The 20,461-nt window shown below is 41.5% G+C and overlaps 1 protein-coding gene across 1 annotated transcript; it reads left to right on the forward strand.

Annotated features, from left to right (window-relative positions):
* The first annotated feature begins 1,169 nt into the window (after positions 1 to 1,169).
* chrna11 (cholinergic receptor, nicotinic, alpha 11) lies at positions 1,170 to 18,484 on the forward strand. Its single transcript, XM_085395392.1, has 9 exons — positions 1,170 to 1,334; positions 1,641 to 1,685; positions 2,854 to 2,963; positions 3,050 to 3,129; positions 5,274 to 5,441; positions 5,522 to 5,716; positions 7,964 to 8,050; positions 11,251 to 11,360; positions 12,668 to 18,484. Exons 1-9 carry the CDS (start codon positions 1,170 to 1,172, stop codon positions 13,400 to 13,402), a joined length of 1,695 nt encoding a protein of 564 aa, XP_085251518.1. The 3' UTR covers positions 13,403 to 18,484.
* Positions 18,485 to 20,461: the final 1,977 nt, after the last annotated feature.

Consider the following 20,461-nt stretch of genomic DNA (forward strand, 5'->3'; position numbering starts at 1 on the left):
GGCACATTTGTGGTCAGGGTGATATTTTCTCACTTCTTCTATGCCAATCAACATCTTAATTCAACATTTTAATGTGCATTACCTCTGAGCTTCTCAAACAAACTTAATTACACATTAATTAGTGCCAGTTATGCCCTGATAAGGTTTTCCTACATTTCTAATTAGTTCCTGTTTACTTAATGTTCTCCACGCTTGCTCTGAAGCTTTCTTCTCTTTGCTGATTTTTCTTCCGCGTTTTCAGCATTAATTTGAAATATTTTATTCTGACTGAGGAGCTGGACCCTTCCTCAGTGTTACATTTAAAGCCCAGATAAGTGATCAGATCTATTTCTGCTAATTTCATCATTAAACCTGCTTCTCCTCATGCATTTCCTCCTGTCTTCTTTTCATTTCAGTCATGTTCTTCCAGATGTATTTATAGATAAGGAGGCTGAAATCCTCAAGGTTAAATCTTCAAAATTCAAATTCAAATTCAAATTTTATTTGTCACGTACACAGTCATACACAGTACGATATGTAGTGAAATGCTTGGACAACTGCTCGTGACCTAAAGAAAACAAAAAAAGGAAAAGGCTATGAATAAGATAGGAAATAAATATGAAAAATTAAAAAGGGTAAATTTAACTAGGAAGGAATAGAATATAAATTAAGGTTAAAAATGAAATAACTGTACAACACAAATTAGAATGAAGGGTAAATTTAACTGGGAAGAATAAGATAAAGATAAATATATAAATTAAAGTTGAAAATAAAATAACTGTACAACAAAATACACAATACACAATATAGAACTATATAAGAATGTATGAAGAAATCTAAATCTAAATCTAAATAAATATATACACAATAACAGCAGCTGTACAAGTATTAACCGGAAATGAAGAATATAGTGACCAGTGTTGTGCAAAACCAAAGTCCAGAAAGTCCAGTGTGTGTGTAAGAACTGTATGTGTGGGTCAGTACTGTGTGGTGGTGTGATTGAGATTTGATCAGCAGCCTGTTTTTTTTATTTTTTGACATTTGTTTCCCCAGTGTGCTTTTTAATGGAGTTTTTCCTAGAATTTTAGAAACACACTTTATAATCTGGACCCACTAAAAGTGAACATAGAGACATTAGAATCATCAAATCTCGCTTGCTTCCACACATGAGCATTATATCAGATTCAAACATGAGCCCTTTCTTCTGCCTTTCAGTATCATTGCAGGGCCCTCATCAGAGGACTCTGCTGAAAAACCTCCTGAAGGACTACAACCACATGGAGCGACCAGTGGCCAACGACTCCCTACCTCTCAACGTCTCCTTCAGCCTCAGTTTGATACAGATCATGGATGTGGTAGGCATCTCCGACTCATTTGGGGGCTGTTGATTTCTGACATCAGACAAAACATTTTAAAAAGGACGAATTCAGATCCTTGGATTAAGATTTAGTTTTTCATGGAGAACACTGAGCATTTTCTTGTTTGCAATTAAAATGGAAATTAGACTGAAAAAAAACCCCCCAAGCATTGAGCATGTAGTTTGTTTATGCCTGAAACTGTGGTATTAATAATGCACCAGATTTTTTTTTTTCAGTGCTCACACCTCTTGCCTTGTGGTTTATATGGCGAATGATGATTTAAGTGGTGTAAATGTTTTGCAGGATGAGAAGAACCAGGTGTTAACCTCTAATATGTGGCTGCAGATGGTAAGGACCCCTGAGAGACTCTGAATGTTTTGGGGTGATCATTTTTTTAAATTGTATTCCAGCGGCAAAAACTAGTTTTCTCAGTCTTTAACATGCAAATTAAGGTCACCCTGAAGTCCATATATCATTGTAATCACTTCAGCATGCAGGACCTAAATGTAGACACAGGCTTGATGAACATAGAGAGACATAAGATGAGCAAAAACGGAGAGAGGGAAGACTATAATGCAAAAAGGATTGAACACAAGTGAATTTAATGAGGATGGGCAAAAAGACAAAAGCAGGAATATCTGTGCTGGTTCTCAGTCATCCAGGTCATGACAATCCAAGGAGCTTGGAAAGCGACTAGACTTCTTTAAGTTTCTTGAAGACAGTCTTAGAACTGAAGAAGCATCTTGGATGAGAAACGTCTTCAAGAAACTTAAAAAGGTCCAGTCGGGCTTCTTTCCAAGCACCTTCGATTTCAACGGCAGGAAATTAAAAAGAAACTGCGCACTGTTATCAGAATAACACAGTAGATGGAAGAGTGGCATCCTTTTATCTTCTGTTTTATTTTGATGAACAGTAGAGGGCTTTGGAAATACACCATGTTGCCAAAAGTATTGGTCACCCATCCAAATCACTGAATTCAGGTGTTCCAATCACTTCCACAGCCAGAGGTGTATAAAATGTACTTCTACAAAAAGTGAATCACTACAAACCTCCGAACTTCATGTGGCCTTCAGATTAGCTCAAGACCAGTGCATAGAGCTTCAGGGAATGGGTTTGGGAATAGCCGCTTCCTGTTCCAAAAGCACTGCGCACCAGTGCACAAAGCAAACTCCATGAAGACATGGATAGTGTGGTGTGGAAGAACTTGACTGGACTGCACAGAGTCCTGACCTCAACCTGACAGAACACCTTTGAGATGAATCACAAATGCATTTCCGGAAGAATGGTCAAGAATTCCCACGAACACACTCCTAAATCTTGTCGACAGCCTTTCCTGAAAAGTTGAAGCTGACATCATATTAAACCCTATGGATTAAGATTTGGATGTTACTCAAATACACGTGTGCGTAAAGGCAGATGAGCGAATACTTTTGGCAATTTGTGTGCAATATTAGTGTGCAATAATTTGCCTGCAGGTTGTTGGCTCAGACAGCATGTCTGTGTTTGTGTGTTGAAGACTTGGTACGACCACTATCTCCAGTGGAACCAGAGCGACCATCCTGGAGTGAAAAATCTTCGCTTTACCACAGATCAAATTTGGACCCCAGACATCCTCCTCTACAACAGGTAAACCCTGCATAAACCCCTAAACGCTCGCCTCGTACGCGCACACGTCAACAAGTCGTGTCACTTCTTCCTCTGTCCTTCCTCAGTGCAGATGATGACTTTGACTCCACCTTTAAGACCAATGTTCTGGTAAACTCCAGCGGCTTTGCCAAGTATCTTCCCCCAGGTGAGGCTTTCCGCATATTTCTTAGATTTTAATCATCGTTCCTGCTCTCCCCGTCGCTCATCTCCCTCCTTATCCCCTCCACATTTCCCCGAGGTGCAACGGCAGCGTCTCATTCTACAATCGAGTCATGTCTCCCTACTGTTTGTACACTTGACATTAATATTTTATCACTGTAAAACAGCATCCCTAGTTAGTCACTGGTTACGGATTCCCAGCTCTGTGAGTAACACCTATAAATAGGAGACGCTCACTTCCTCTGCTTCCTGCCTTAACCCAAATGCAAGCCCACAAAAGTATAGACTCCCCTCTCGTGTTTCCACAGGCCTTTGCTTGCAGTTTCTCAGTCTTTTCGTTATACACCAGATTATCAAAGCCTGAGACTGAATCCCATCTCTTGGGGTGAGGAGAGAGCGACTGGGAGGGCCTGAAAAGACTTTTTGAATAAAAAGTCGAAGACTGCAAGCCCCAAAAGCCATCCCATAAGCTGCTGCTGAATGTAAATACAGCTGCTTAATTCTTTGTCTGGAGTCAATTAGTGGGAGAATACAAAGATACGATTTTGAAAAATATGAGAAGGAGTGGTTTGATGTGTGTATTTTATTAGTAAATGAGAAAAAGTAAGAAAAAGCAAAAGAATGAGAAACAAATCAGCTCCCTGACACATGCCTGGCTACAATTCCTGTTGTTCAGCTGGTTATTGTCAGTAAATAAGAGGCAACAAGTTTGTGGGTGTCAGGCATGGAGCGGGGAGCTTGACACACAGTAAATAATTCAGATGTGGAAGATCCCAGATGTCTGCTGCGTGCCGTCTGAATAACTCCTCTTGCTGCAGAGGTAAAGGTGCTGTGTTGTGTTAATGGCCTAACAGGAAACGTCGTGTAACAGGCTTTAGCTCATATCTGGACCGGATGACATTTATAACAAGGTAATCTTGTCTCTAGGCCTTGAAATGCTCAGAATGATGGAGTTTTATTTTGGGAGCCGTACGCGCTGCGAGACAGATTGTTCCAAGCTGCAGAGAAGATTCTGGCGCCTTGTTTGAAGGTGTTGTTTCAAGGTTACTGGATATATTCGAGAGGCAGGCTGCAAATATGCATGGATTTGAAGCACAGAGAGGTGGATCTGCTTGAACTTAATTGGTGTACGTTTAGATTTTAGGGCCTTAGGAGCTCATAACGGGAGTAATTATAAAGACACACTCATGAAGCAAAGGTTGGAACCTGAGGTTAGGAGCTGGATTTTAGTGAGTAAGAAGTGCAGGGAGAGAGAAAATCTATACCTTCCACCTGTTAGCCCCCTTTCCCTGTTGTCATTTACCTCCACAGGCTGATTTGCATGTGGGCAGGCTCATAATGAACGTCTTTGAGAGCTGCAAGGCTTCACTGGCATTTTGGTTCTCTGCACTTGTGTGTGTGAGAGACCGTTTTATTTCAGTAATTACTTTAAGAGCTGCAGCTCACCAGCGACCACAGCGAGGATCATTGCAATTTTTCGTTTGAGGGTGGAAGTGTGTCTTTATGATTTCTTGGTCACTTATGCCGTGCATATGGGAGCGGTTGCATTTATTATTTCTGCATAATAGAAGTGGGAATCTGATTATGGCACTGTGCACAATCTCATTTTTCAGTGTCATCGTTGATGTTTTCTTCTCTAGCTGAGGCTTAGCTAACAGCTGTGTGTGTGTGTGCAGGCAGAGAGCAGAAGCAGCATTTGTTCACAGCAGAAAATATCTGAAACCTGTGAGTGACAATATATATAGCTGCCAAGTTTTGTTTTTATAGCCATCTCTTTGACGGGAGCTCGTTTCTAATCTAGTCCTTGCTTTCACTTCCTCAGCCTCCAAACTAAATTTAAAAACTCTCTGTAGACCTGCAGGGTGTTCATAAAAATGCTGTTGCAGTGTGCACTTTTGGTTGTGATGTAACATTTTTCACACAGTTGTAGAAAGTTTAAAAAAAAGAGGTCTTGAAGTGAATGAATGATTTCTCTAACAAGGAACTTGATATTCTGGACAGACTCCCTGCACTAAACAAATGGTCCGGCTGTACATCTTTCCCTTGTCACCTCTCCTCAGGAAGCGGCGGTTCATTATTGTCATTTAGTCAATTGATTGAGGAGCCCCTGTGCTTTTGTCCTTTTCTCAGGAATCTTTATGAGCACATGCAATGTGGATGTTCGCTGGTTTCCTTTTGACATTCAGAAATGTGAGCTGAAATTTGGCTCTTGGACGTACGACGGCTGGCTGCTGGACCTCCAGATGGTCGACGCTGACATCTCCGGCTACATGCCCAACGGAGAATGGGACCTAATAGGTGAGTAGGGAAAAAAGTTTGCATTGCATTCACTTTTATTCAGGCATGAGCAACCAAACCAGTTTCTCACCTACTTCCAGGAGTTCCTGGAAAGCGGAATGAGGTCTTCTATGACTGCTGTAAGGAGCCCTACACGGATGTGACATTTGTTATTACAATAAGGCGGCGAACGCTTTACTACGCCTTGAACCTTCTCATCCCATGTGTGCTGCTCTCTTCTATGACGTTGCTCATTTTTGTGCTGCCTGCTGACTCCGGGGAGAAGATCTCATTGGGTGAGTGGATCAAAAACATGTTTTAAAAGACTTCACAGAAACATGAATCCCCCCCACACACACACACACACACACACACACACACACACACACATTTAGGGTAAACCAGTCTGAGAATCAATGCAAGCTCATTTGAGTTAAAACATACTTTGTAATTTTTGCAGTTTCTTGCCTCTAGTCACTAATCTGCGTGTAGCCAAGAAACAAAGGGACACCAGTAAAATACCAGGGAACTGTAAAGCAGGTAATCATGAATGCAAACAATGAAAGCTTCAAGTGCAAGATGCACACAGTGTAAAGAGTAAACCTGAAGGAAAATAGAAACTTCAGGCACATAAACTCACTACACAGCCAAGCTGCTGTAATACATGGAAGAAGCGAGGTGTCTTCTATGAAAAAGATGGCGCCCCAAAAGCAGCACGTGTGGCCATGACTTTTTGTAGTTTTTAATTGCTCTGCTTTCAACTTTCTCCAAGCATGTTGCTGCAAATGCAGTAAGACTTCCAAATGTCCCTTATATGATTGAAACGACTTGCAGGTTTTACACAGTGTTCGGGCTTTTTGAAACGAATGTATATATTTTGTAAAAAGAACGTGTCAAATATGCAAAAATCTCCAACTTGCTCCCGGGTTTGAGTGAAGTAGTTTATAGGCTGCCAAAAACTGAGCTCACAACAAGCAAGCCATCCCGGAATAAATTCAAGAAAAAAAAAAAGAATCGAAGGAGTGGCACTGGAGACTACGGGGAGGCATGAAACAGACAAAGGGAGAGGGGTGGGGAGCTGAGAGAGGAGAGGGATTACAGGATAAAATAGAAAGATGAGAAATGCGAGGAGGAGGAACACAGACCGATGGGTGTGGGAGGGAAGCAAAAAGATAACACCGACAGGAGAAGAATTCGAAAAGGATCAGAAAGGACAGCACAAAAGAGAGAGGGACGACTGATGAGGAGGAGAAGGGGAGAGACATCCAAATCGCACAATAATGGGCTGGAAGAGAGAGAGAGAGAGCATTGCCGGGATCAAGCAGCAGCTGCAAATATGTTTTAATATCTGCTTCAACCTGTTTAGAGATGACTAATGTTCATCTCCTCAGGACATTAAATAGTCCAGATTTCACGTTATCTGACATTTATAGAGGTAAAGCTGTTAGGCAACTAATGGAAGAGGGAAGTGGTTGAAAAATTATGACTATGTTTGGGAAACCGATTAAGTTTTATAAAGTAAAAATAGAGAAAAAGTCTCAGCTTTACATTTTTTTAATCTAATTTAATTGGTTCAAGATTTTTTTGTGTCACTTTTGAATTTTGTGAAATTTTGCATTATTTTTTCCACCATTTATTTGACTAATTGTTTAAGAAAATAGAAGATTGCAGCTTGATATTGCATTAAGTTCACCTTGGTAACTGGATAAATCTAAATGCTCTTTGACTCATGTCTGCTTGGGAGGCAACAGCATTGTCAAAGCCTAACCTCACCCCCGATGCAGGATGCATTACGCAGCATTTCTCCATAAAAGGAGGAGGTGGGGGGGATGCCAAGCCTTACACACACGGACGATTAACCTATTGATGTAATTAAAGCTAGTGAATTGATTGGGGGGAGAGCTTACACACTGGCTTCCAGAAAAATACTCTGTCACTTCAGTTGATGGAGGAGACGCGTGCACCGAGCGGCCGAGCCGTTAGGGTTAGAGGAGCATGCTTTTAAAAAGAATAAATGTCATATGTGAAGAGAAAAAGCGACATAAAAGACGCATTTTTAATTCACCTAATATCCTTAAAGAGCATTCATATTTTATCTCTCGGCCTGGGAGTTTAATTGAATGCCTCTGAATGGGGACAGTTATGCCAGCAAAGCACTCCCTAAATTCCGTCTGCTGGAGAAGTGAGACAGATTGCGTGGCGGTGGATAAATGAAGATGGAATTGCGGGAGGGTGTGAGGAGTGTGTTCGCGTGCACACCGGTGGTGTTTGAACACCTTTAAAAAGGGTTATGTGCTGTGTATGCCGAAGTGCTTTTTTTTTTGCTTTAGAGATGCACAATGCCAAAAAAGTGATTCACTGTACGAGCGTTAGCCAGTCATTTACATAAATCGAACCCGATCTCCTCCTGAGTGTAACTATTTATCAAAATACCAAACAGACTAATGCAGTTTCTCAGAAGTAGACAGAGCGACTGAGGGGAGGAGACCAAACCACTGGATCGATGGCCTAACAAAATGTATTATTTCTCTTTCTATCTGCAGGTATCACCATCCTCCTGTCTCTCACTGTTTTCATGCTGCTGGTCGCAGAGATCATGCCAGCCACATCTGACTCCGTCCCTCTCATAGGTATGTGAAAGATGGATATATTCATAGGAAAAAGAATCTGCTGCCATCGCAACACACAGCATTAAATCAGGCTGTCTGACTCACTGGAAATACTGCATGCAGTTTCTATCTGATGGGCACGATCGATACTTTGTGCTTGTTTTTTGTTTGTTATAATTGATAGTTAGCCTGTGGATGCTGAACATGTTGATTAAACAGTTAGGCTGATAATTCGTTGGGAAAAGACACATTTTTTTTGTAGTTTCGCCTCTGTGTGTCACCTCGGTGGATTTTAAACCAAACAATTAAGATGTGATTGAAGTGCAGGCTTTAATTCGAGGCTTTGATTCTGGGGTTTTACAACAAATTTAAATGAACTGTTTAGGAACTACGGTGACTTTTGTACACAATTCCCCATTTTCAGAGGCTCAGGAGGAATCGTACAGACTAATATAGTTTTAAATATCAGGACTGTTGGAGTGAAATCCAAGGCTCAACTCTAGAACCCGTGAACATCACCAGTTGTTGTGATTCCTCCCTTGAGATGCTCTGCTGGGCGTTTAGTGCAGCCACCTTCAGTTGCAGGCCTAAACATGCTGTCTTGGGTTGACATCAGTGACCAACCATTTGAAGAAAATCCCATTTCTTCTCCTTGAGAAACTCTTGGGTTGCTTTAGTAGTTTGGTTTGAGTCATTATCCATTTGCACTGTGCAGTCCACTTTAGACTCTGAGCAGGGAGTACAGCCCTGTGCACTTCACAATTCATCCTGCTGCTTCTATCAGGAGTCACATCATCAATAAGCACTAGTAGTCCAGTTCAGTTGGCAGCCATACATGCTCATGCCACAAGATTGCCTCTACCTTGTTTCACAGATGATGTGGTAAATTTGGATTGATGAGCTGCGTCTGTCCTTCTTACTTTTCTCTTCCCATCTTTTAGGACAAGTTCATCTTGAAGGCTCTGCTGATTGTAGATCAGCATCTCTAAGAGCCTTGGTGACTGTTAGATGTTGTGAACTTGTCTTCTGTGGTCTGTTAGACATTTTGGTGTTGGCCAGTGCATTCCTTCTTTTTAAAAAACTGTTGAAATTACAAATACTGTGTCCAACAAATAATGGACCTAACTGTAGACTTTCCCAAGGTTTCAATGACCAAGTGTCAATTTAGATGGGATACACAAGTGTCCCTGTGACCATTCAGATGGTGTTTTTATATGCTGATAATGCTTTCGGGTTTACAGGTTTTTTTAAATTCATTAGCTGAGTGATGCTGCCTTTTATACTTTGCCTTCAAGGCTAAAACGGAGGAAGTATGTTGTCTACTGCTACGGTCTTTCTGCAGTGCAAGAGTATAACATGAACTATGAATGGATGAAAGGAACATTACCCAATTGCAGGCTGCACAAAATGTTCCCATCAGCTGCTGTTCTGATAATCTGAGAACCCTGAAACTACATGAAAAGCTACCAGAGACAGTAGTTCTCACTTAACCACTTTCAGTGGAATGGGACTTTTTTGTGTTTTTAAGCCATTTAACAGTAACCCATGGCTCATTCAAGCATGTAACAGGCTCCTAACTCCAGACACAAACCAGTGTTATTCTTATACATGACAGAAAACTTCATTTTAAATTTATTAGCAGCCTGTTGCAAAAACACATACATTGTTCCACAGTTTGGCAGACATAAAACAGTATTTTTGCACAAAGTCATATTCAGTGAGCTGTTAGCTGAAAACTTGGCATTTCTCTGGATGATGTGCAGTGTGTTCTAAAACATTTAAGGAAACTTGACAAGTGGAGGAAAAAAGAAGTGACCTAAAAAAAGTATCTACAGCTGATGAACAGTATCCGAAAGTCCTGTCCTTAAGAAATGGGAAAAAATGCAGCAAAGACCTGATAGAGGACCTGAGAAATGTGTCTGACCCTTCAGTTGATCCATCTACTGTTCACTGGACCCTCATCAGAAATAGTCTGAGTGGAAGAGTGGCTGTCAAAAAAAGCCATTCTTAGGGAAGGGAAACAGGGAACTGCAGTGAAAATCAGTGGTAACAGTGATCTTGTCAAAATTGATGAAATTCTGAATACACAAAAAGTGCAGTCAGGTTTTGATCCATAATGCAATACCATCTTGAAAGTGTCTGATTGACGACAGCTTCATCTTTCAGCATGACAATGATCCTAAACACACTAAGCAGTAAAACCACACCTGGATAGAAAAACTCACAATGCAGCACCATCAGTCATGGACTGACCTACCCAGAGCCCGGACCTCAACATTACTGAAGCAGTGTGGGATCATCTTGACAGAGAACAGAACAAAAGGCAGCCAACATCCAAAGAGGAGTTTTGAATGTCCTTCAAGAAGCCCGGAGAACTATTCATGAAGACACACTTAAAGACACAACAAGAAAGCTTCCCTAAGACAGAAGAATAAGGGTGGTCATACCAAACACTGACTTTCAAGCTGTTTGAATTGTACAGATTGCCTTATACACTTTATTTCCATGGATTTCATTTTGCACATTTTAATCAATTTTTGCACCTATTTCCCATTTTCATTGCAAAACATGGAAAATTGAGGGACTTTTGCACAGTACTGCACTACAGGAGACCAGAAAATCTACACAATGCTCCCCCCCCCAAAAAACTGTAATCACAGGATTTACTGTGGCCACCTGCTCACCTTAAAGTTTAATAGTCTAAATTGATTGTGGGCACGCTGCTGGAAATTATGTTTAGCGAGCTTAGACGGCAACCGACACAGATGCAAGGCCATCTTTGCCTGAAGACACAAATCCTGGTCATTAAAAGCGTAAGAGAAGAAAAAAAAGAGTCATAATCATTAGTGTTTTCCTTTCTGCTTGTTTTTTTAATTAGGAGAATCTGCTGTGGATTTAATCGGAGTATAAACTTGGCAGAAGTTGTGTTATGAAGACATCCACCTTGAAAAAAACAGGAACACACCATCCTTAAAAATTCACATTTTTCTTGAGAATCCCATCATAATGTGTTTCAGTGAAATACCTCATCTTGCTGACCTTAGAGTCCTTGAAAACAGACATTAAGCCATCATTTTGTAGATCTTTTACTTCTATACAACGATTGCTGGGCTGTTTCCTAAATAACAAGCTGTAGCAGATACTGTGAAGCTCAGTGAGGCAGTAGGAAATTACGGTGTGACTTAAAAATGAAATATTTTACTCTCTCCCACTCCTCCCAGGTCAGTACTTTGCCAGTATAATGATCATCGTTGGGATGTCAGTCATCGCCACAGTGGTGGTTCTGCAGTATCATCATCACGATCCGACCGGAGGAAAAATGCCCAAATGGGTGAGCCTAACTCCACAAACATCATCACTTACGAGTCTTTCTAATTCACGCAGATATATTCAAATGAATCTTTTTGTTAATCTCTGTTCAAGCTTCAGTATAATTCTTCTGCTCTGCCATTTTCAATAACATGTCATCCATTTGTTAGCTCTATACCTGTGCTCCTCTGCCAGTTTTCTTTCGCTTTTTATTCTCCGACTTCCTCGGCTGTGACTCATCCAGCAGTGTCAGTCTGCCTGAGTGTGTTCATCAAATGCCTCACCACAGACTTCAACAGGAGTGCATTTCAAAGCACTCTGGATTTGTGGGAGGATTTGATTTGCCTCATTCCTTCTTTTTTTATTTTCCTCGCCTTTTTAATGATAAAAAATTCATCAAGCTTTGTTTTAACAAAGGTTTTGTCATAACGTGAATTTTTTAAAACATGAAAAATGTTGAAAGAAGGTGTGAAATGAAAATAAATGTCATGTAATGTAATATTAACCAACATCTTGAGATGTATTTATGTGTGGACTGCAGAGACGAACTGACAGGCCTGCAGTTTTCAATACATGTGCATCAGCTTTACTGCATGACGGCGCAGATGCTTGATGTATCGACACAATTCAAGGACGCTTTGTTGATGAATGGCTCGTTCAGACAGTCCAATGGCCAATTAACAGGCTAATTGATGTGGTTCAGATGAGGGCATCGAACCAGCGCAGTTCATAATTACAGCCCTTGAAAAAAACCTACGTCAACGGCAGCAGCAACAGAGACGGTTACCTGGCTGGTAAACATACTCTGTCGAGTGTAATTGAGCAGTCATCTGGACATTAGCTGCTCATTAGATGCCAGACACCCATCTGGACTCTGCTGGGCCAGAATGACTTTCAGGGGACTTGGAGTCTTTTTTGTATTTTTTGGGAGAGCAGAAGCGAAGGTTTCAATTTGAATAAGGTCTCTATTTAAACATTGTTTAATGAAACATTACAGCAAACTTGTTAGAGTCATAAAACAGTAATGTGAGCACTGCTCTCAATATTTCCACAGTTTGAATGTATGCCTATTTCTAAGTTTCCTCTCTGTGGGGAATGCAGTCAAAGAAAAAAAAATCTTTTCCTCAGGCGACCCTGGTGAGGATCTCATACTTCTACAAGTGCAGCTGCAGTTTGAAAGAGACAAATAACTGCCTATTAGCCCAGCTTAACTGGCGTTAGGTGCAGGTCAGGATGTGTAGCTGCTTTTAGTGCTTTGTGGCTGCTTTCTTATGTTTTCTTTTACTTCTTTGAGTGCTTTTATGCTCTGTGCTCTCTCTCTCTTACTAGGTGCGGCTCGTTTTGCTGCAGTGGGTCGCGTGGTTCCTGCGGATGAAGCGCCCGGGTGAGAGTGACGACCCAGAGCGGCCACCTTGCGCCCCCCACCTGCGCCGCTGCTCCTCGGGGTCACAGAGCGGAAGCATCCCTAACCCTCCGGACTCCCTCCACCCGCTGCACCCACAGAACCTGGCTCCCCTCCAAACAGGGCCGCTTCATGCAGGGCACCCTCACCTCCAGGCTCAGACGAGTGCTAACAACAACGGGAATCTTCTATATATGGGTTTTCAGAGCATGGACGACCCCTCGGTGCTCCCGGAGAGCATCCAGAGAAACAACATCTCCGCTGGGCCTCTGCGAGTGGCGGGAAGCCCACCTCCACACCTGCCGTCACAATTTTGCAGCTCCCCTCCACCGCCTACCCCTAATGTGGAAACTGTAGGATGTCCCAGCACTGTCTCCAGTGGTGGGGGCTTTGGAGGTGGGGCGGGAGGTCTTGGAGGGTGCTCCACTGTAGGGATGGGAGACCCCCAGCTCCAGGCCATCCTGGAGGAGGTGCGTTACATGGCGGACCGCTTCCGGGAGCAAGATGAGAACGAAAGCATGGCGGAGCAGTGGAAATTTGCAGGCGCTGTGATTGACCGCCTCTGTCTGGTGGCATTTAGTGTTTTCAACATCATATGCACCATCTCAATCCTCATGTCTGCTCCCAACTTTGCGGACGCTATTTCAAAAGACTTTGTCTGAAAACAAAGAAAAAGAAAAAAAAAAGAGGAGGAGAAACGTGAAGGAAAGGATGAAAGAAACTAAATATGGGATAAAAGATGGAGTGGGCCCCGATCCAAGGAAACCCAATTTCCAGTGGACTGTAGGCTCTATGATTTGTGATTGCAAAGCAATCGGAAACAAAAAAAAAAAGGTTTTCTTTGCAATACATTCTGTTTTGGAACTGAAATAAAAGAAGAAAACAGATGAAGAAGGGGATGGAGAGTGAAGGTAAAATGAGATTACGGCAAGCAGGGTGCTTTATCAGATTCTTGAAAAGGTGAAATGGATTCTTCTGGTTAATTCAAAGACTTTCCTCCAAAATTAGGGTGAGCGCTGAGCCAGAAATGGATAAAGAAAGGGAGGATTATCAGTGTAATCCAACCTGGAGTAAGAAAGCTCTTAGAGCAAGAGAGAGAGATTGAAAGAATAAGGGTGGAGAAGAGAGAGGCAGATAGATAAATGAGGCAGACATTTTACTGTTTTATTTTCTTGAAGAGAGAAGACAGCCCCAGACTCCCACATGTTGAGAAAATACTGCATCATTTAGAGTGATGTGAGGACGAGAGGGCGGGGAGAGGAGACAGAGACTTTTACAAGGACAGACAACAAAGAGCAGTCGTGAAGGAACGAGACTGCCTCTCCCACGGCACTGGCACAGTGAGGCGCAGTAAGCGGCTTGTTGCTGGATACGCAAAAGTGGACCGAAGAGCAAGAAAGCACAGAGGAACAGAAGAGGATCTCATCTATTATTCAATCGCACCCATCTAATGACCGTCAAATTGAAAGACCTCGGATAATCTTCAAGACTAATAAGCTTTTAAAAGATGAAGTCCCTCCACTGCTCGCGAGCCACTTTAAATTTGCGAGGCCTTATCTCTTTGAGACGATTGCCAATCTGCAACAATCAGCAGAGATCAAAGCTCCTCAGCAGTGTGCACAGTGTGCGGCGCTAATCATGACTGGGAAACTGAATTAACTGGTCATCAGTGATGCAGTGGCCGGTAGCTGCACCACAGCGGAGACCTGAACCGATAATAACTTACAAGGCAGTCATCTAAGTGGATCTGGCAGCTCGTAATAGACCAGCGAAACTCATTGGATTTCGTATTAAAAGGTTTAATAACTCAGAGGGGAGGTCAGGGTTTTAAAAGGGAACGAGAGGCAGAAAAATAGGGCGAGGGCATTCTAAATAAAAAATATATATTACAGCGAAAAAACATCCCATCAAATTTCTGTACGATCTATTGAAAGGTTTAGAGTTACCTCAGTGATCTAAAATGAGATAAGAGAATTTAATAGGATCATATTTTCCATGAAATACACTGCAGTGGCATTTTGAAGGTTTATGCCAACACACAGACTACTTATATGGACAAAAGTAATGGAGCACACCTCTTAATCTTTGAATCCAAATGCTTTTAGTCCCATTGCTGCAGGTGTATAACAGCAAGCACTCAGCCATGCAGTCTGCATTCAAAAACATTTGTGAATGGGTGAGCGAGTGAATTACAGCGTGGTACTCATATTCAGTTTGTGAAGCTTATATTGATATTTAAAGATCAGCTGTAGCATTGCTGCTTTCAGCTGCTACCCTGTCACTACAGGGTCGCTGCAGCGGGTAGCTCCACGTTTGCCGGATGTCCCGCAAGGCAAATTAAAAACAACAACAACAGCAAATAGTAAAATGCTGCAAAGGCGACCAATACACAACGGAAATAGAAAAAAAAATGCAATAAAAGCTCACAAAAAACCAAAACAGCTAATCCTGACAGCTAATGATGATAATATCATTAGCAGTTGTCTTTTTCTGCCACACAGCACAGATGAAGCCTCTGCTTCCTTTAAGCGTGTCTCAGTACAGTTTGCATATTTTGGTTTCTGTCACATCTGCAGCTGTTCCATCACACTTCTGTTGGGTTTCGTGTGCTTTTTCCTATTTGCTGGTGGGTTGTTTTTTTTATTTTAGTTGGAGTGCATGTGAACCCTCAGAGGAACCATACGGATGCCCTTCCTGAAGTAATTTGTATTATTGTAGTGTAGAAGTGGAAGGAAACACAGCAACTCTGACACATGAAGTTACAGAGCGGTCTTGTTGAACGCTGAGGTGCATAGTCCGTAAAAGTTGCCAATCCTCTGCAGAGAGATAAACCTCCCCTGACGTTAATATCAGCACAATATCTGTTCGCTGGGAGCTTCATAGCATGGGTTTCCATGGCCGAGCAGCTCTTGTAGAGGCAGTGTGCCAGTGCTTTTGTCCATACAGTGCAAGTCCAGTCAAACAAAAAATGAATTGTCTCTGCAGAACGCATATAAAAGATTAATGTAGTAATCGTGATGTCAGCGATGGTTAGCAAAGTCCCCATCCCAGTCCAGAGCCTGAGCTGAGCATGCTGGCTGTTTGCCATCTTGATGATTTAAAACTGGAAACGATGAGGAGGGAGGATGTGACTGAGAAACTGAGGGATGCTGCATGCTCGTAGGGTAGCAACTTGTCAGTCACAGGACAGGCACGCCCTAATGCACACACACCCTGTTTTATCTACCTTTAAGGACAGTGAGGAGATCATATTTTACTAAATAAACATCGTATTATCCAAGAATTGAAAGTAGCAATCACAATCATAAACTCATCAAGAGTGTTTATTGAAATCAAAGATAAAGTGAGTAGGATATTTGTTTTCCCCATAGACTATTTTTGGTCTGAGACAGTTATGTATTGGCTGCACCTTTTAGACTCTGTAGCTTTATCTACCTTTTATATATGCTTTATATTTGGGTGTCTGCAAACAGTTTGAAGGTATGCAGAATGCAAAGTTAGTCCTGTTTACAAATATCTATGGATTAATGGAGCTTCTCCACTCCGGTCTCGACAAAGTTAGACTCGCTTCCCTAACTTTGAGTGTTTCTCAGCAATTTACGGTAAAAAGAGGAGGAAATTGTAAAAAAAAAAAAAAGGTCCAATGTGCTTTCATTGTACTTGCACAGGATGTATCTAAAAGTGTTCCCTCGTTGTTATATAACACAACACGAGTGCACTTAACAAGTCCCAGAACTGAATGGAAATGTAACATTGTGAAAAATACTAAAGTCGTGCGACCCTACATTTAGTCAGTGACAGCGGAGATGGGAAAGGAGAATTTATAAGTGTCTGAAATCTCAATTTGATCCTCACTATGGAGTAAGCTATACTGAAATAATGGGAGTTTAATGATGCGGGGATTTTGAGCACAAAGATTATAAGGGAAGGATGAGTCATTGAAACAGCTAGGATAGAGCCCACCTTTAACAGCTCAGAGTCTCCCAGTGTTTCACTGATGCTATTATCTGAGCATTTCAATGTGAATTTCTATGTGAGTACAATTCTAGTGCACAGCTACTAAAAAATGTTCAAACTCCCACACAAATCAGAATTGGATAAGTGGTTAAAAAAGATGGAGGGATGAATGGAAATTGTTCAAACTAGTCTGTGTGTTGCTTTTGAAAGAGATAATACGAGTGGTTGTCTATTAGGATGTAATGCAAATACAGCAAAGTCCATCATTTGATGGTCGAGACACAACTGTTATAGTTTTGCGTCTATACACCACTACAGAGGATTTCAAATCAAACAATTACAATGTGACAACCACTTTTATACGTATTCCCCCATTTTTAGACTGGACGTGAGTCTGCAGCATCCTAGAGAAAAAAACCATCTTTGAACAGATGAAACTAAGATGAATTTGTACCAGAATGATGGGAAGAAGGAGAAAAGCAGCTCATAATTTGAAGCCTACCACATTTTCTGCCAAACTCAGTCGAGCGCTTCACAGTGCAAATGGCCAAAGGCAAACTGCAAAAGCAAGTCAGTGACCTGATCTCAGCCCCAAAAAGCATGCTTTTCACTTATTAAATACAAAACTGAAGAAAGTGAGACTCATTTCAAGAGAGGAAGCCCAGCATTTGGTGATATCCATGGGTTCTAGACTTCAGGCAGTGACTACAAAAAACTTTCATACAAGTGCTTAAAAATAAGTCCATATATATTTAATAATATGTTAGTAAGTCCAATTAATTTTGAGCCTCTGAAAATGGGGGAGTGCGGATGAAAAAGGCAGTAATTACTAAGCAGTAAATTCAAGCAACACTTGAATTAAAACTGCACTTTAATCACATATTCAGTGTTTGCTTTAAAATCCACTTTGCCGGCGTGCAGAAGTACAAAATATGCCGTGTCTTTCCAAACACGGAGCCTTAAACAGCCCACAGAGGTCTGTTTTAACATTAAACTGTGGATAACGTGTGTTTTCTTCAACTATGTGGCAGGTGTTGGATCTCACTAAGCTCACTATTGGACCATACCTTTAAACTGTAAGCAGAGACATAAATCACTTTCATTCAGTTTACCTGACTGCTGTGTGGGAGAATATCCTCAGATACTAAACAACCCACTGAAGGATAAAAGCAGAGTTTCTCTGTATTTTTCAACAAATCCCAAGGTTGATGCTATTTTTCTTCTTTTAATTTGAAAAAACAGCTAAGCAGTGCACTTTCTAGCAAGCGTTTTACACCGTCAGACGCACATTTGTTGCTGTTCTTGCAGCAACAGAACAATGGCTGAGGGATTTACCCTGATAAAATACAACAGAGCCCGTGTTCATCATAACAGAGGAGCATGACACTCAGTGTGAAGTGTGGCTCATTAATGCGTTCCTCAAAATTTTATGACACAAAGGAAAAGGAAGCTTTGACCACACAGGCAGTCATTTCAGCAGATTTGTTTTAGTTTTAATGGGACTTGATGATAATAAACAAAAATCTCCTACTTTACTCCTCTAGGACAAAATATGTTTACTGCATTACATTCCTGACCAGCACTGTCTGTGCACATGTATTTTCTCACTGTGAACTGATAGAGTGTAGAGACAGCTGTACAAGTCCTTTATAACTCCTCTCTACTTGCCTTCATCTTTTGTCTTCTCTCTCTTCCTCTTTAAAGCAAAGTCCTCTAGCAAGGCAGAAGGTAAACTTCCTGCCAGAGGGTTTACGAAAGGATGTTTTCCTTCGAGCACATACTGACACCTGAACACTCACATCTCTGTACAGAGCATTTCTCATCCTGAAAATAAAAGATTCTCTCTTTTTGTTTTTCCTACTGCCTTTGGTCTTTTCTGCTCCCTATCCTGTCGTGTTGGTGGTGGCTGGCCCAACACCCGAAAAGAAGAAAAAAATGACAGGGAGGGGATAAGAGGAGGAGAGAAAGTGCTGACGTGCACTGAGCGCTGGACAGGGCCTTAATTGATCACTCGTTCAGGAGGGAGAGAAGAGGGAGGTGGGCAGTAGGGGAGGGTTAATGGAGGAAAGAGGGGGGATACTGGGTAATTCATTGGATTTATGAAGGACAGCGGCAGGGGAAATAGGCTCGCAGACAAGTATAGCTCAGTCACAGACATTAGACGAAAGGCCATGCACTATATCACACCGCAAGGGAAAATATATACATATTTAAATTGAAGATTCACGGTTCACAACTAAAGACAAACACTTTCTCACTAAAATCTATTTATATAGCACTTTTTAAGACAGGAATCTATTACAAAGTGCTTTACAGGGAATATAATAATATCTTTATCGACACTAATCGTTGTCGGTAGAAATATTAAGAGGAATTCTTTACAAACGACCTCTCCAGATCTCCAGCCAGGAATTCCAGTAAAAGTGTCTGTTTCAAAGCAGTCAATCTTTAAAGGCACAGTGTTTAAAATCTCACCACTAGATGTCAGTAGATTACAGTCAACTGATTCCTGTTTTCTTACCACTCCTCCTAGCGACGGTGGTCGCTATAGGACAAACAACTCTGACTATCATTCCTCTGTAGTTCAAGTGTAGGCTCTCAATCTGCTGTTTAGCTGGTGTACACGCCGAGGCTGTAAAACTGTGTGAAAGGCGTTCAATACAAAGTCAATGAGTCTGTGAAGCTCACTTCTGTCCAACGACAGCGATACTGAAAGAAGTTGTTGTGCATATCCTGAACTTTTCTATTGGTAACGCCTGCTGTTAGCCTCTGTTAGCTGCTATTAGCCGGTGTTAGTGAAACTTTCTTTGAGGTAGACTTTGACACTTAGTGAATAAACTCTCATACAATATGAGAATTTAATCAAACTGTTAATCAGAGGGAAAGTGTAATTGTTAGGACACTGGAGCCTAACACTAGCTGGCATAATGTTAGCATATAGCCAGCTGTTTTTACTGTTTAGCCAGTTTGTTGTCAGCTGTCCAGAGACAGGAGGTCACATGTCCAGTCCGCTGACAATAAGTAATTGTGATAATATTGGGAATAAATGAGCAATCTGCCCAGGTTTTTTTTGTATTAAGTGTCCTGACATCGATTGAAGAGATCAGGCTTGAAGTGAGGAGGAAGACAATGTGTTATCTAAATACTGGTTGCATTCTCTCTTTCCTTCATGTTTTTGCCTCTTTGGTGAAGTGGACCCCATCTTACGTGACAAAAAATTATCCCTCATATGGGTAAATTTAAATTTACCTCCATGGCGTCTGAACGCCTCCAAGTTCCCTCCTCCTCCTGTCACGGTTAGTGGTCAGAAGGACTCATAATGCAGACTCTCGAATCCTGCGTACAGTGCATTTATTTACAGCGACAAATGATTACACAGAAGAGCAACAATTTGGTGTCTGGGTTCTGAGCCAGCTGGAAGTCCTGAAGGCTCCAAGCCTCATTCCAAGCCAGAAGCAACAGCAGAAACAGGTCCACAACCCTTGACTCAAAGTCCAGAACACTCACTCTTAAGTCCACTCTTACCAGGGTCCGGGACTCAAATTCAAATTCAAATTTTATTTGTCATGTACACAGTCATACACAGTACGATATGTAGTGAAATGCTTGGACAACTTGCTCGTGACCTAAAGAAAACAAAAAAGGAAAAGGCTATGAATAAGATAGGAAATAAATATGAAAAATTAAAAAGGGTAAATTTAACTAGGAAGGAATAAAATATAAATTAAGGTTAAAAATGAAATAACTGTACAACACAAATTAGA

Source organism: Rhamphochromis longiceps, linkage group LG22 (assembly GCF_057381845.1).
Source record: "Rhamphochromis longiceps isolate RC_006_pf linkage group LG22, R_longiceps_female_GT1.1, whole genome shotgun sequence".
NCBI lineage: Eukaryota > Metazoa > Chordata > Actinopteri > Cichliformes > Cichlidae > Rhamphochromis > Rhamphochromis longiceps.

What these genes read in the sequence shown, in the direction of transcription:
- chrna11 (XM_085395392.1), top strand. Translation starts at nt 1,170, where the DNA reads ATGAGCCCTTTCTTCTGCCTTTCAGTATCATTGCAGGGCCCTCATCAG. An exon ending in CGGAGAATGGGACCTAATAG is followed by an intron (nt 5,442 to 5,521) that starts GTGAGTAGGGAA and finishes ACCTACTTCCAG; the next exon opens with GAGTTCCTGGAAAGCGGAAT. An exon ending in GAGGAAAAATGCCCAAATGG is followed by an intron (nt 11,361 to 12,667) that starts GTGAGCCTAACT and finishes CTCTCTTACTAG; the next exon opens with GTGCGGCTCGTTTTGCTGCA.